The sequence below is a fragment of the Fukomys damarensis genome, unplaced genomic scaffold (assembly GCF_012274545.1).
Source record: "Fukomys damarensis isolate Sample0158 unplaced genomic scaffold, DMR_v1.0_HiC HiC_scaffold_4, whole genome shotgun sequence".
In the NCBI taxonomy this organism is placed as follows: domain Eukaryota; kingdom Metazoa; phylum Chordata; class Mammalia; order Rodentia; family Bathyergidae; genus Fukomys; species Fukomys damarensis.
In genome coordinates this window covers 37412052-37427951 of record NW_022900916.1, presented here as the reverse complement: position 1 = coordinate 37427951, position 15900 = coordinate 37412052, and the positions used below count along the sequence as shown (strand labels likewise).

The window sequence follows — 15900 nt, the reverse complement described above, 5'->3', positions numbered from 1 at the left end:
TGTTACTCTCAGCCTCTCTCTCCACTGCCTGCCTACTGGACAAGCTTCTCTACCTGATTTCTATCTATCTTCTTATATTTCTGTGCCATGCCTATTTCTCTCGCACAGTGACAGCTTCCCTTAGACATCAGCCACTCATGTAAACATTTTTCCAGGCCTGCAAATGAAAGATTTTTAAAAAACTTTCTGCCTGCCTGTCCTTCCTAGAGACACTTTAGATGCTATTGATGCTTCTTTAAAACTTCAGCAGTTGTATAAAATAATGGATAATTTCATTTCTTACTTGTTTATTTTTATCCCTTCTAGTCATGATCTTCTGGTTCCCCATTCAAGCCAGTGTTTTCCTGATGTGTATGGTTAACGTTCTTGTCAATAAACTATATTATGCCATCATTTGATGGGGGGGTTAAGAATTCTTTTCCACCACCACCGATGGTGTTTATTATTTATCTATTTTCCTCTCAACCATTAATATTTTTCTGTCATCTAAAGATAACTTCCAAGCTGGACGTGGTGGCACATGCCTGTAATCCCAGCACTTGGGAGGCTGAGGCAGGAGGATCACTGTGAGTTCGAGACCAGCCTGGGCTACATAGTGAGTTGCAGATCAGTCTCAACTACATAGTGAGACTCTGTCTCAAAAAACCAAAAAAAAAAACCATAATAATAATGATAATAATAATAAAATAAAGATAACTTCCATAGCCAAGTTGGAAGGCCTTTTGGGCTGAAAGATTCAGTTATACCAAACAACAATTCCCAAAGTTTTCCCAGTTTAGGGAATGAAAGGCCCATTCTTCCACAGCTGTCTGTCCCGCCCTATCTGTGGTGGGACAGGGGAGGGCAGACTGAAGTACTGAGTAACCTACCTGCACTGCCGCCCTCTGCTCTGCTTGGGCTCAGGCTTATCCTATGAATTTTTGGAGTTTAGAGGGCTGGGAATGTGGCTCAGTGATGGAGCACTCGCCCATGGATTCAATCCCCAGCACAGTCAAAGAAAAGGCTCAGTGGAGGAGTTTAGAAATTTGTCACAGTGACAAGATATCCTATTCCTGGCTATCATCATCATATATATGTATTTGGGGTGAGGGGGTACTTGAACTCAGAGACTTTTGCATGCTAGGCAAGCACACTGTGCCACTGAGCTACACCCCCAGACCCCCGATCATATTTTTAACATTCTTGGTATTGATTAGCACTTTAGTCTGGATTATCTAGTTGCCACTAGAAGTGCCAGTGTACTCAGTTGGCAGCTACTTTGTTTCCCTTGTGGTGCAGTTCTGGTGCCAGTTGTGACCTGTGCTATGTCTCTGGGGAAACTCCCTGCTGGTCCACCTGCCTGATTCCTGAGTTTTACCTCTAATCTTTACATTTTCAAGAAATGATACATTTCTGTAGGACCAAAATGCTGCTGTACAATATGTGCCGCCTGCTTCTCTTCCATCTCCTTAGAGCTTTAGTTGAATATCCACAGCCCCAACTATTCCTCAAGCCTCTCCTTCAAAGTCATCTTTGAAAAGCAGTGAACCCTTACTGTGAATCTACTGTGTGCCAGGCACTACACCAGGCCTTACCTGCATTCAAACCATGTGGTCCATTCTACGCATGAGGGAACTAAGGGCAGAACCATGATTCACGTGTAGGTCCCTCTGACTTGGAAACCTTTACTGCAGGAAGATTGCCTATTTTAGCCTTCCATGTGCAGTGCCTGAACTGCCATATAGCGTTGATCACACACCTTAAGATGATTGTGGATAAATCTGACCTCACTCTAGAGCAGAGTAAAAGGCTTCAAGGGTTTTCAGTCTGTGGAGGGCAAGGCTAGAGGGAATGTAGTCCACTTTCTGAAAATCATGACAAATATGATTAACATATATTCAGTTATTAAATACCTACTACGCTCAAGTTGCTCGATATTCAGTGACATGGTCCTGCTAGCAATTCAAGTGAGTAGATTTATAGACAATAGCAATAACTGGAAGCGGGTCCTGACAAATCTCACGGCAAGCAGATGAGGAAGGAGAGAATATGGTGGCCTCTTCCATCTGCAGTAACCATGGAAAGATGTGGAAACTGTTGGAGGAGGAGGACTTAGAGCCACAGGGAATAATTCTAGGCATCTGCCTGAGCAAGTACGTGCAGTATTCAGAAAACTTTGGTAGGACAAATATGGTTGTAATGACAGGATAGTGTAGGGCACTTGTGGGCAAGGCTTACATAAACTTGCTCAACTAAACTTTTTGTTGCTGTTTGGTTGGCTTTTTGTTTGTTTGTTTTTTTGTTTTTGGTAGCAGAAATCGAACTCGGGACCTTGCATTTGCGAGGCAGGCAGTAGCACCACTGAGCTAAAACCCCAGCCCTCAACTAAACTGTATTTTAAGATTCAGCCAAGTACAGTTGGTGCATGCCTATAATCCCAGCTACTTGGGAGGCAGAGGCAGGAAGACTACAAGTTCAAGGATAATGTGGGCTATATAGATCTGGTCTCCAAATAAAATGAAAAGGGCTGGAGATAATACCTCAGTGTTCCCTGGGTTCAACTCCAGTATCAAATAAAAAACGAAAACTGATACAGATTTCTTCATCGTATCAGCTCAGTGAAAGAGGTTAGGCTTAGGAAAAATACATTTCCTCAAATAAGTGAATTCCATTAGACAGCAGGCAGTGATGAAACGCATTACCCCAGGAGAGGTCAGGAATAGAGGAGATGATCTCATGAATGATAAATCCACAGTGTGCAAGGCCATGACCCTGAAAGTTACTCTCCTTGGCGCCTGTGGTCTACCACAGTGCTCCCCTGGTTCCTCCATCAGAGACAGACCACTGCCAAACCTCATGGCCCTTTGTTTTGCAGGACACAGGGCCCAGCGTATGGTTCAAGTAACCATGTGAACAAATGATTGCTTGTATTAGAAGACAAGACCAGGCTTATGAGTCAGTAGCATGATCTTCCCCCCAAGTAGTAATCTGACAGAGTCAAGGATGACCCCTATCCAGAAGTACGTTCCTGGGCTGGGGAGTAGCTCAGGGGCACCACACCTGCTTGGCAAATGCAAGGTCCTGAGTTCTATTCCTGATGCCAGGGTGGGGAAAGTATGTTCCTCATCATTTACAACGTTTTAAATCCTGATTCTTACTACTAGCAATAGATTGCTTTAAGTCTTGAAAGGAATTTGGGGAAGGGAAACAGTTCCCTAGTATTGCACCTATTAAATTTAAAATATAAACACCTTAAGACCAAGAAATCATGCTCTTGGTATTATGCAGACAGGTTATCAATTGTATGTGTGAGAAATTACATATACTTTTGGCTTAATAGCAAAAGATCAGGAACCTATCAGAGGACTAGTTCATCAAATGCAAGCACCTCCTATAATAGAATTCTGTGCAGCCACTCGTGGTACACCTGTCATCCCAGCTACTTAGGATCACAAGTTTGAGGCCATCCATGGCAATTTAGACCTTGTCTAAAAAGATGAAAGGGTTGGGGTTACAGCTCAGTGCCAAGGCCCTGAGTTCAATTCCCAGTAGCACACAAAATAATAATAATAAAGTAATAAAGCTCGGTATATAGAAGGAAAGAGCTCCAAGACCACACAGTGCAGGGCTAGTGTTTTAGGTCAATGGTCAAGTGCTTGCCTGGCATGTGCGAGACCCAGATTCCATCCCCAGTACCAGAAGCAGAGTAGAAGAACCCACGTACAGCACACCTCACCTGGGGGAGGACACAGGCCTGCATGTGCAGCAGGCACACATCTTCAAATACCCAGTGATCTTCGGGAGACCTGAAACACCCATGAAGCTGCCACAGTAGTTTCCTGTGAGAAGAAAAACTGAGCAGCTTGGAAGGAGGGAGATTTACTTTTTTCTGTGCCTCCTGTACCTTCTTTATCTTTTGTAATTAAATCATGTTTAAGAGCCGGGCATGGTGGCGCATGCCTGTAATCCCAGCACTCAGGAGGCTGAGGCAGGAGGATCGCTGTTAGTTCGAGACCAGCCTGGTCTACATAGTGAGTTCCAGGTCAGTCTCAACTATACACTGAGACCCTATCTCAAAAAAACAAACAAATAAATAAATAAATCATGTTTACATTAACGGCCTGTTGAAATACACCTTTTCAGCTGAAGGAGGTGGCATGTGCTGTAGCCATGCCAGTTCAGGCTTCTGAAGCAGGAGGATCACTTGAGCCCAAGAGTTCAGGGCCAGCCTAGACAACATCAAGATCCTGGGGCGGGGAGTGTCTCCTACTGGGGGTTGAACTTGAAAGAGACTGATCAACATCATGTAAGGAATGGCTGCCCTAGTGAGAGCAGCCTGTGTTGCTGTCGGTGTCCTGTGTGTTCTCCCGAGGAAGAGGTTCTGTCCGTGCACATGTGACAGGTCGACACTGTGTCCAGAGCTGGCCTAGCCGGGGAATCAATTCGCAGAGCACGTCCCCATCCCCATCGTTTCGGAGCGTAGCTCTGCACAGGCTTAAGTAGGGCGATTGCGAGGGGAGCAGAAGGTGAGAAATGATGGCAGGAAGCAGCCCAGTGCTGAATCCAGGGCTTGCGTCTGAGAGAGTTGACAGGATTTGCTGATGTATTGGAGGTGAAGTCCCAGGCTCCCTTCAGAGGTTTTGGCCTGAGCAACGGGAAGGATATGATTGCCATCTGTGGAGGTAAGGAGGTAAGGGGAGACTGGGAGGAGTGTGTCACCATTTGGGCTCATGAGTGATACTCGACAGGTGGTTTTTATTTTTGTTTTTTGGGGTTTTTTTAAGAAATCAAAAGACAGGGCTAACATTTCCTCCAGAGGGTTTGGAATGGCTGTCATTTGACAAGAAAACTCTTATTTTGGTGGTTTTTTTGTTTTGTTTTTTGTTTTGTTTTGTTTTGTTTTTTGTGGTACCGGGGATCGAACTTGGGTCCTTGCGCTTGCGAGGCAGGCCTCCGAACCACTCAGCTAAATCCCTGGCCCAAAACTCTTATTTTGGAACCTGAAGTTTCTGAGTCTCCTCTTTTTCCTTGGCCAATTCTGCATATGTCACCATGGTACCTGAGGAGGGACAGCACTGAACAAGCCCAAAGAGGATCGTCCTCTCCCAGATCCCACCGGCCCAACCCAAGCATTAGGTGTTCATGGGAATGCTCCCAGATGTCTGGCCTCACCATGAACTTAAGTCATTTGGAAAAAAAAATTCACTCAACTCTCAGGCTGTTGATTCCCCCCACCCTTTTTTAAAGACAGGGTCTCACAGTTACTGCCCAGGCTCGCTTTACAATTCCTGGGCTTTGGCAATCCTCTTGCCTTGGCCTCCCAAGTGACAGAGTACAGATGTACTAACTGCACCTGATTACCTTTTTTAAAAAATATTTTACATTTACTTTTGAGTTAAAAGGAGTGTGCCAGGTACATCACACACCTTTAATCCTAGCAGTCAGGAGGCTGAGGCAGGAGAATCACTGCAAATCTGAGGCCAGCTTGTGCTACATAGTAAATTCAAACCCAGCCTAAACTACATAGCGAGACTCTGTCTCAATAAAACAAAAAGAAAAGGAAAGATTAGTTTACGAAAGTGTTTAAGGCATAAATCTGTGCCAGGGATCTGCCAAAGGTACTTGCCTCATTTGTGAAAGGGAAGGACACCACCCTGTTTCCTCCTCCAGGGTCCTAGCAGAAATCGAGATATGCAGCCATGCACAAAGACTGAGGGAGGACCAAGGGAATCTTATTACTAGGATTGTACAAGGTCTACCTGAACAGGGAAGAGAACTCCAAGCCCTTAAAGTAGAACATGAAGGGCTTCCTGTTGCTTAATCAATTGAAATGACCCAGAATACAAGCTTGGATTAACATGGACCTCTAGATTAGGGCTAATCAGGGTCAAACTGAGCAGATGTGAGGACAGTCCCAGCCTGATTACTGTTCCTCAGCATTTAATCATCTCTCTTGCAAGGGCAGCCGGCCGACTTAGTGCATCCTGGGTTTCAAAGCCTCCGGTCCCACCCCCTTGCCCTTGCCATAGACATAAAGGCTGCTAGGTCAGAGATACTGAGGCGATTTAATCTAATCCCATGTCAAAATGCTGGGGGATGGGTGTTGAAATCCCACTACAGGGTGGAATTTTGTTTATTTTAAATGGAGGCGAACTGAGACTGCCACAGTGGAACTGCGATTTCAAGGCATCTGAGTTTACCCAGTGACACCTTTCTATGGAAGTTCTCCCTCTGGGAGGCTTTTAATGTGTGGTTGCTCTCACCAGTTTTCACCCTAAGACAGCTTTGTGTGGGAGTCATTTCACCACGCAGTTGTAGAGGCCGAATTTGCTTTTTCCCTGGCTGTTGTACAATACAGAAGATGAAATCTGTATAAAAAATAACAATAATAAAAAATGTTTTACTTGGATGAGTCCTGAATGTAGTATTTTTATTTTTAACATTATCTGTTCATTTCTGAGCTGGACCTCCCATGGGAGCATAGCCCATTGCCCTCAAATTCCTACCATACTCAGCAAGTCCCTAGAAGGGAATGTGTTAAATCTCAGAAGCAAGTTTTATTCAGTGAGTATAGAAGACATTTATTGAGTACCTACTGATTGCAGCCTGCTTAGAAGCAGGACACACGTGGATAACAGTGAATACACCCATCGCCTCTACAGACTGGCACAAAGAGTCGTGGAGCCGCAGAAGAGGACCCAAGCCAGAGGACAGCAGAGCCTGGAGTTGAGTGGGAGGAAGGGACGAGCCCAGGACAGCCGTTCCCGGCCGGAGTCAGTGTACGCAAGCACAGCATGTGTGTAGAGAACATTGCTGGTGGGAATTAGATCCCGGGGCAACAGGTGCCCACATGAGGGGTTGGACACAGCCCACGGCCATGCAGCAGGAGCACTAGGTTAGGTTCCTGAGATCGTTGGGCTTGTATTACTTACTGCCAGCCTGTATTTTCTGCATTTGAGCCCTCTACTGAAAAATACCCCTAAAAACTTATTCACAGTGTGTTCGTGGGGTTACGCACCCACATCACAGGAAACCCGAACATAAGCCAGGGTGAGGGATTTAACTCCAGCAACCGTTTCTCCTGCTCCCTTGAGTCACTGCATTTGTTCCCCAAGTTTGGAGTTTTTAGAACTGACTCGAGCCCAGCGGCAAGAGCGATGAGACGAGACCGATCTTTACTTCTGGTTTTGGCTGCTGTTTGCTCGCACTGAAGAATGACAGCAGTGTCCCAGCTTTGCCACTGGCTGCTGTGAATTCCTTCATTAACTGCTGTTCTGACCAGAGGAGCACTGGAAAGCAGCAATAGCCCTGATACGCTGGATGAGCCGGGGGCCTATACTCAGACCCCTGCCTACCTGGAGGCTGGAACCAGGGCCTTGCTGCACACAGGTTGAGGCTAGCCATCCATTCCCTTGATCTGTTGCCCTCAGGACAACATTGGTGCACACTTGCGGCACACCTTGTACTTTACACTGTGGGGAATGTGAAACCACCCCTGGCTTAACAGAGCCCTCAGCCAAGCGGTAAGGCCTGTAGGCTGCCTTGAGCTGCGGAGCCAGGCTGTTCAGTGTCCGGGGCCCACTGCAGAGGAGCTCTGTGCATTGGCTGGGGTGGGCAGGCCCCAAGAGGAAGAGCTGAGTTTGGGAGGGAAAGGAATGGGAGTGAGAACCTTGTGGTGAGCACCTTCAACAAAGGCCCGGAGCAGTGTGACAGAGGATGGGGAGGGAGGGGCCCCTGACCTGGTACCTGGGAGAGAGTAGTTAAGGAGAGATTAGGTTAGGTGATGGTAAACCAGTGCTAGGAGACCGAGACAGGAGGACCTCAGATTTGAGATAGTTGGGTAATTTTGTTTTCTTTTAGCCTGGGTAATTTAGCAAGACCTTGTCTCAAAATAAAAGAATAAGGGTGAGGGATTTAACTCAGTGGTGCCGCCACCTGCCTTGAAAGCTCAAGGTCCTGAGTTCAATCCCCAGTACATATCATACATAATAAAAGATTAAAAGGCTAGAAATATAGCTCAGTGCAGAAACAAATCAACGGATTGGCCATGTTCTGGGGTGCAACCTGTAGTCCCAGCTCATGGGAGGCAGAAGGATCACTGTGTTTCAGGTTTGTAAGAGAAGTCTGCTCAATAGGCTGTCAAAAACAAGGCAAATCAGGAGAGGCCCCCAACGCCATGCTAAAGCCTTTGAACTTTACTATAGGTTTTGGGAAACAATGTGGAACTTTAAAGTTTGATATTGCAGAAATAACATGGGAAGATAATTTGGGAGAGAACTGAGAGGCATTGATGAGAAACATCGATTAATTGGCAACGGTTTTATGAAATTCAACCTCAGGCAAGGTCCTGAGTTCGATCCCCAGTACCAAAAAAAGAAATTCATCTCCACACCTCTGAAGCTAGAGCCTGGCCCTTCCTGCTGCTCTTGCCTCTGTCAGCGTCTCACCGTGAGGTCTTCTTAACACACACCAGCAGAAGCAGGGCTTTAAAGTTGACAGCAGAGCGTGGTAGTGTGCACATCTAATCCCAGCACTCTGGGAAGCTGAGGGCCGGAGGATCGCAAATTCAAGCTCAAACCTGGGCAATTCAGCGACTTAGCAAGACACTGTCTTAATTTTTTTTTTTTTTTTTTTTTTTTTTTTTGAATGTTGAAAGGGCCGGGATATAGCTCAGTGTGAAGGACCTGAGTTCAATTTCTAGCACCGCGAATTAACTGCCATCAAAACATCAAGTTCCATTTCATGTTGGATCAGTTACTTAGCTCTAAACTGGGATCATTTAACCTCCAGAAAAATCATGAACAATTTAACATAGGTTTTGGTTTTATCTCTTTTTAAAACTATTTTCATCAAATAAATGAAATTTAAATTTAAATTTAAATTTACAATTTAAATGTAGGCTTCAGCCAGGTGTGGTGGCGCACGCCTGTAATCCCAGCACTTGGGAGGCGGAGGCAGGAGGATCGCTGTGAGTTTGAGACCAGTCTGGGCTACATAGTGAGTTCCAGGTCGTTCTCAACTACATAGTGAGACCCTGTCTCAAAAAAACAAACAAACAAATAAATGGGGGTTTCAAAGTGGCTTCAATAGATGGAGCCTCTGGGTTGGACCCAATTGCTCCTCCCTTCAGGCGATCGCCCCTCCCTCTGGGCGTGGCTTCTGTTGTGCAATGAGACTCGTGGCTCTGAAGAGTAAATTCCCAGGCATCCTCGGTAGTTGGGTATGGTAACTGGGCACAGGGGATGGGCTTTGTATGCACCTTCAAAGCACTGTATTCTAAGTGGAAAACATTGGTTTAAAACTATTGTAGGGGCCAGCGATTTTGGGGGGCGGTACAAGAAAAGGCTTTTTAAAAATCTAGCCCAAAGCTGGGTGTGGTGGCGCAAGCCTGTAATCCCAGCATTTGGCTGAGGCAGGAGGATTGCTGTGAGTTTCACACCAGCCTGGGCTACATAGTGAGTTCCAGGTCAATCTCAACTACATAGTGAGACCCTGTCTCAAAAAAACAAAAACAACAACAACAAAAAGTCTATAGCCCAAATGTAACATTTTATGTTCTTTTTTCCTGGTCTAAATAATAATCGTAGCATTTTTTAGTTGAAACGTTAACAGTTTTTGGATAAGTTGCTATCTATGTTTATATTATCCTAACCTCGTAAACATTATTCGCTCCCGAGATGAGTGTGCTGTATTATAATTAATGGGACTGCTTTTTCCCTCTCTAACTTTGCTCTCCCTGTTAATATTTGCACTGGGGTGGGTGGAGGAGGCTTCTGCTTTCTAACCACTCATCTCCAGCTGTGACCTTGCTGGCTGCACTCGGGTAGCCCCAGTGCTCAATCCCACGGGCCCAGTCCTTACCCGGCGCCCTGCACATTTTTGGCAGTGGACTCTCAGAGCCCACGGTGGCTGCCTCGGGGTGTGCTCCACAGCGCCAGTGCCTCTGCCGAGCACGTGCCGCAGCGGTGCTTGGGGACTGTGAGGGGCCACAAGTTCGAGCCCTCTTACAGCTCAAAGTGCCTTCCTTCTGCCACAGGAGTGCTGTGTGAAATTCTAAGCTGAACCCTTGAAGGTATTGCCCCAGGATCTTTTAGCTTCTAGGTTTCCTGTTGAGTCCCATCCTGTTCTCATTCACATTACTTTATATGACTTTCTGTTGTTCTTTTTAGAATCTTTTAAGATCTTTGCTGTATCCCCGGTGTTCTAAAAATTTGCAAAAATGTGTCTTAGTGTGTGCATCTTTTTTCATTTATTGTGCTGGGTGTCACGTGGGCCTTTTCAATTTGAAACTCGTGGGGTTTTGTTCTGCTTTGTTTTTCTAGAAATTAACATGTCTAATAATTTCCTGAGCCAGATGTGGTAGTGCAGGCCTATGATCCCAGCATTGGGAAAGCTGAGTCGGAGGCCAGCCTGGGGTACATAGCAAGGCTGTCTCAGAAAACAAAACAAAAATCTTACATTCCACCGGGGTTTAACCAGGTGGTTCCTCCGCCTGCCTCTCCAGCGCAAGGATCCGAGTTCAATACCGGATACGGAAAAAAAAAAAAAAAATCTTATATTCCTTCCCTATAGCTACTTTTTTTTGGTGCTGGGAATTGAATCAGGCTCTAGCACATATCATTTACTTTCCTCTGTGTACCATACTCTCTCACCTACAACTGTACTCTGCACCTCTCTAAAAGTGACATACTAAAAACACGGATTGTTGTAGTGTGCCGCGGCAGCGTGTGGTGACCTACATGCCTTAAGGGTAGGAAAGCAGGCCTCGCCTTCCCAACAAATGTCACTGTGGACCTTTTCTTGGGATATTTCCAGATCAGGTTCTCAAGACAATGGCTGAGCCTCAGATGTGTCACGAAGGCCGGGGCGCCCATGGGTGTGATCCACTGGGTGTAGATTTTCAGCCGCCTCCCCTGTCTGCCGGAGCCAGCTCTCCTCATCCAAGCCCCTCTTGGCAGGGACTTGCACCTTCCACCTCCTGATCAAGTCAGAACCACTTCTGCGCATTTGCTCTGCACTTTCCCAAAGTGTCACTGTCCCTTTTACATGCTTTTCCCCATTATAATTCTACTTTCAGAAGGAAGATACCAACAAGTAAGTTTATTCAGCCTTGTTTAACTAGAAATGGGCCATCATCCTCTGAATCTGCATACTACTTACTTTATGTTAAACTCTCCTTCCTACTGTAAATAATAGGGATACTGGAAGACAGTTGAATCTCTCTCTCTCCCTCTCTCTCTCTCCTCTCTCTGTGTATCTCTGTCACTCTGAGTTGACCTCAAAATGTGTTTTTAAGGTTTACAGTGAAATCTAAAAATCAACATCAAAGGCATTAGTTCCCACCCACCCACACACTTTTTTAAGCTTAACTTTGAAAGGAGAGATATAGTTGAACAGAGGCCAGAAAACAGTAGGAAAGGAAATTTTTTGCTTATTTTTTGTTTTGTTTTGTTTTTTTGTTTTTTTTTTGGTACCGGGGTTCGAACTCGGATTCTTGCGCTTCCGAGGCAGGCGCCAGAACTAGTGAGCTAAATCCTCGGCCCAGGAAAGGAAATTTTTTCTTTTCAAGCTAAGAGAAACCTAGCACAACAAAGGCAGGTGGTATAGCCAAGCACCAAAGAAGAGTAAGGTCTGTTCCCAGAGGAGGAAGGTAGTCATGGAGTAGGATTCAGACCAGATAAGCCTGAGTTTCCTGCAGATGAAGACAGGCAAGATCTCCTGGAAAGTTTGTTTCTCCAGATTTTCTTTCGTGATAGTCTCTTTTGAAAAAGTGGAATGGAGTGAGGCAAGAGATTGATTTATGCCTTGAAAGTGAGTATGTATGTGATGTCCTGGGGCCAGCTGGCCCACCTCGCCAGCATCTGCAGCATGAGCACAGCCCTCACCAGCCATCTTGTCTTTGTCTCTCCAGGCCTGGTCCAGATCCCGGTGAGCATGTACCAGACTGTGGTAACCAGCCTCGCCCAGGGCAATGGGCCAGTGCAGGTGGCCATGGCCCCTGTGACCACCAGGATATCAGACAGCGCAGTCACCATGGACGGCCAGGCTGTGGAGGTGGTGACGTTGGAACAGTGACACACGGCCATACCATGGCATCGTTTTCTAGTCTACTTCAAAATTTTTTACACGTTTTGCAAAGGTGCAATCAAATGGAATTAAGTCTCTCGACTTTGGAAGAAAAGTTTTGTTAACCTTTTTTTTTAAAGGAAGAAAGGTGGCAGATTTAGGAATTGCATTTTTTTTTAAAGCACCACTCTTGATTTTCTGGGATTGGTGGAATAAGAAGCTGCATTGTCAATTTCACTGTCCCAAAAAAGCCAAATTGTGGCAGGACTTCTTTCTGCAGAAACGTGTGTGTATACTTACGTGTGTGTGTGTGAGTGTGAATATATGTAAATGTGTACATATGGACATACACATTTACATATAAATATAAAGTGTGTGTGTGTATATATATATACATGCATACATATATATGTATGAAACCCGCATGAAATTCTCTGTATGAAATCAAGGTGAGCTGTGGAAACAATAATCCACCCAGTTTAGTGGGTGATAGGGTACGTGGCCAGACACAGTCACCTGGTTTTTGTTCATACCAGGGTCATGCGTTGAGCTACTGACAAACTCAGGCAGAGGTGACCACGTCCTTCACCAAAGCTGCCTCCCAGCAGCCGCCCAGAACTCTCCCTGCTGGACTCAACTGAGGAAGGAGGTTCCAGGACGCAGCGGGGCCCAGGACCAGTGGTCTGCTGGCTGGGATGCTCTCGGCTGGCCCAGGTGCTGAGCTCAGCTCGGGCAGAGGGCTGCCATGAAAGCTCCGGGACAGGGCCAAGAAGGTGATCCTCAGCCTCACGCCTCCTCCCTTCCCAGGGACCCTTCTGGAGCTCATGACTGTTGAAGAGTTGCTTTGGTTTTAAGGTCAGTCCTGACTTGGTCATGTGTATGAATTGAAGGTAACAGAAGTATTAAGGGTCTGAGGAGTGTATGCTAAGTGTGCTTGTGAGTGTGTGAGAGTGTGTGTGTGTGTGTGTGATGGGGGAGAGTGGGAAGGGGTTCGAGGAGTTGAAAGGGTAAGGAAGGAGAGAGAAGTCTTTATAGACCAGGGTTCACCAAGGCGAGCCATTTTCTAGAGGAGTGTACTAAGTGTGCTTGTGACTGTGTGAGAGTGTGTGTGTGTGTGTGTGATGGGGGAGAGTGGGAAGGGGTTCGAGGAGTTGAAAGGGTAAGGAAGGAGAGAGAAGTCTTTATAGACCAGGGTTCACCAAGGCGAGCCATTTTCTTTAGCTGGCTGGAGCAGCTTAACAGAGCAGACCCTGCACCAGAAAGGGACACCGGGCTCAGGAGCGACGGCCGACACAACAGAGCATCAGGAGAGGGAGGGGCCCAGTTCCTGGATCCCCTCCTTCAGGAGCGGCTCCCTGAGGCCCCTTTCCTGCCTGTGACCCAGGCCCTGACCAGCCTTCCTGCTCACAGGTGTCGACTGGTCTGGGTGTTGCCGCTGTCAAATTCTGCGCTTTCCCAGCAGCAGCCCTGAGTCTCCAGTGGATAAATTCACCTGACGTTTTGACAGGCCAAATCTCTGCTCCTTGAGTACAGGGACAACACTTTCTCCCTCTTCCCAGGTTTCCCTACATGTGTGATAGTGTATTTAATGTGTTTTTTTATGCGAATTAAAAGATTCCTCATGTCTTGCTCAGCCTTTGACAAAAGTTTCAGATTCTTGTATTTGCTTGTTTTATATAAAACTATCCAATGTTCTTTGTATGTTCTTTTCTGTACGTAATGGGGGGAGGGCAGGGAAATTTACATATGAACAGTCCTAGTTCTATAATTTGTTATTTTTTTAATTATTATTTTTTATTGTCATTGTGAAGCTGTCCAGGACTTTAAAGTCCATGTTCCTTTGTGGTAAAATAACCTCCTAATAGTTTGAGAAATTGCCAAGAAGAAAAAAAAAAAGCAAAACCCCAGTAGCAAAGCATGGATTCTGTGTTGTTTTCCATTCTGTCTATACTGCCTCATTCAATAAATAGTGTAAAACGTGGCAACAGGAAGTGGAGCTGTTCATCTCTGGAGCAGTCCTTGGCCTCTTGGGCAAAAGGACTCTCTTTGGAGTGGCTTGTACTTTTTGAAGGATACTTGTACTCAGGGCCAGTGGCTTTTTTTCCCCTGTGGCACTGCAAAACCCTGGAAGGAGGTCACTGAGGACCGTGTGAGGGACTCCTGCCAACCCTAGCGCCAGTCCAGTTCCATTGCATGTATAATTTTGTTTTCTGTAACATGATGTTCTAGGAGAAAAGTCTAGTGTGAAAAATCCTGAGGATAATTTGAAGCCTCTACTGAGTTCTCTTCTTAAGTGTTAATTTTATATCGGTAAAAATCAGGGTGGGCAGTGGCGCCTTTCCATCCTGGGAGGTCGTCCCACCGCGCGCATTCTTTAACTCTCAAGTAGATCGTCCTTGAGGCAGAGGGCCCAAGACACGAATGTTCCCTGACATCCTCACTCCTCAGTTTCTCACACGTCTCTCTGTCTTAACATGTCGACTGCCACCTCGCAAGCTGTGTCTCCTCCCACACCCCCGGCTCAGGACCTTCCCAAAGCCCTTAGCCTCCACAGTTTTTGCACACTTGCCTCAGCACAGAATGTCCTGTCCACCCCCATGCCATTGCCACCCCCTCTTTCTGTTCTTTTTCTCTCTCTGTTCTGTTGTTGGATGTCTTAGCGATAAGGATTAGAATTGAATGGGGGGAGGGTTTCCTTGATGCCTGACAGTGGTTTCCTAAAGCCAGGTGCCCACCTCTCCCTCCTATACAAATGGTATGGGCCACCTATTTTCACTAGAGAGGATGGAGCAGAGGAAGGGGTCATTGTAGCCACCTGGAACAGTGAGGTGACCTAGAGACCCTCTTGGTCAGTATGAGCCTCTCACCAGTGCCCACTGCACAGCCCCTGCTGTTTGGCAGGCACTGCAGCCACCACAAGCACGTGTTGACAGGTGTCTTTGGTGGAGCCCATGGAGACCTTCTCTTCTGTCACTGCCCAGGTCACTGACAGGAACTTTGGGAATGATAAGGTAAGTCCAGTCAGTGAATGAAGCAGCAGCAGTTCAGGTCGGAAAGAAGAGGGCTGCTGGAGGCAGAGTGGAGAGCGTCTCCAAAGGAGCAGCCCCCAGGCGTCAGTAGATGGTCGCCTTACAGAAGGGGGGCCCTTCTTGCCCTATTTTCAGAATCTTCCTGAGAATCTGGGGAATCTAGGTTTTTATATGAAATCTGAATTCATCAACCACTGGAAAATTCACAGGGCCGGGCATTTAGCTCGGTGGTTCGGCCACCTGCCTCACAAGCGCAAGGTCCCAGGTTTAACCCTGGTTAAAAAAAAAAAACTGGAAAATTATCTACCTGATCTTCAGGCAAAATGAAACCCATCTGTAGATTAGATCTGGCCCAAGGGGGAGTTTTGTTGAATGTCACGAATGCCTCACCTATGCCAGACAACTAAAGCATGGCCACTGAGAAACAAGGGCAGCAGCCATGTATGTGAACAGGTCCAGGGGCCCAGGTGGAGCGAGGCCATCTGGACAGTGCCACCGCTGAGTTCTGATCTCCTCTTATCTCCTTAAGGGAGATACGTGTTAAGTAGTTTATCATCCAAGCTGCAGACAAGCATCTGGTGCTCACAGAGACCAAGAGACCTGTCTAAGAATTCTTGACCGTGAGTCCATCTAAGAAGACGCCTCAGCAATGCTGGTGAACGGCTGAGGAGAAACAGCAAGGCAGAGAAGGGGCAGCTGGGAAGAGGGTTCAGGCTGTAGTGCACTGTGCCTGGCTCAGACCCCAGTAAGGACCCAGAATCTTGGACGTGGCAGCACCAAAACTCACCAGTAGAAAAGCAACTTAGCTGTTTGGAGTACAACCCAC

The 15900-nt window shown here is 46.5% G+C and overlaps 1 protein-coding gene across 9 annotated transcripts in view; it reads left to right on the top strand.

Annotated features, from left to right (window-relative positions):
- Nrf1 (nuclear respiratory factor 1) overlaps nt 1-14032 on the top strand; it is a 135767-nt gene extending 121735 nt beyond the window's left edge. For 7 of the 9 annotated variants that reach the window (XM_010633490.3, XM_019208855.2, XM_033757775.1 and 4 more), the window contains 2 exons: nt 11891-12900; nt 13267-14032. In XM_010633490.3, coding sequence (XP_010631792.1) covers nt 11891-12054 — 164 coding nt within the window. In that variant the 3' untranslated portion in view covers nt 12055-12900; nt 13267-14032. Of the gene's footprint in view, nt 1-11890; nt 13094-13266 lie in introns of those variants that run through there. The other 2 variants (XM_033757769.1, XM_033757766.1) reach the window with 2 other exon arrangements.
- Nucleotides 14033-15900: the final 1868 nt, after the last annotated feature.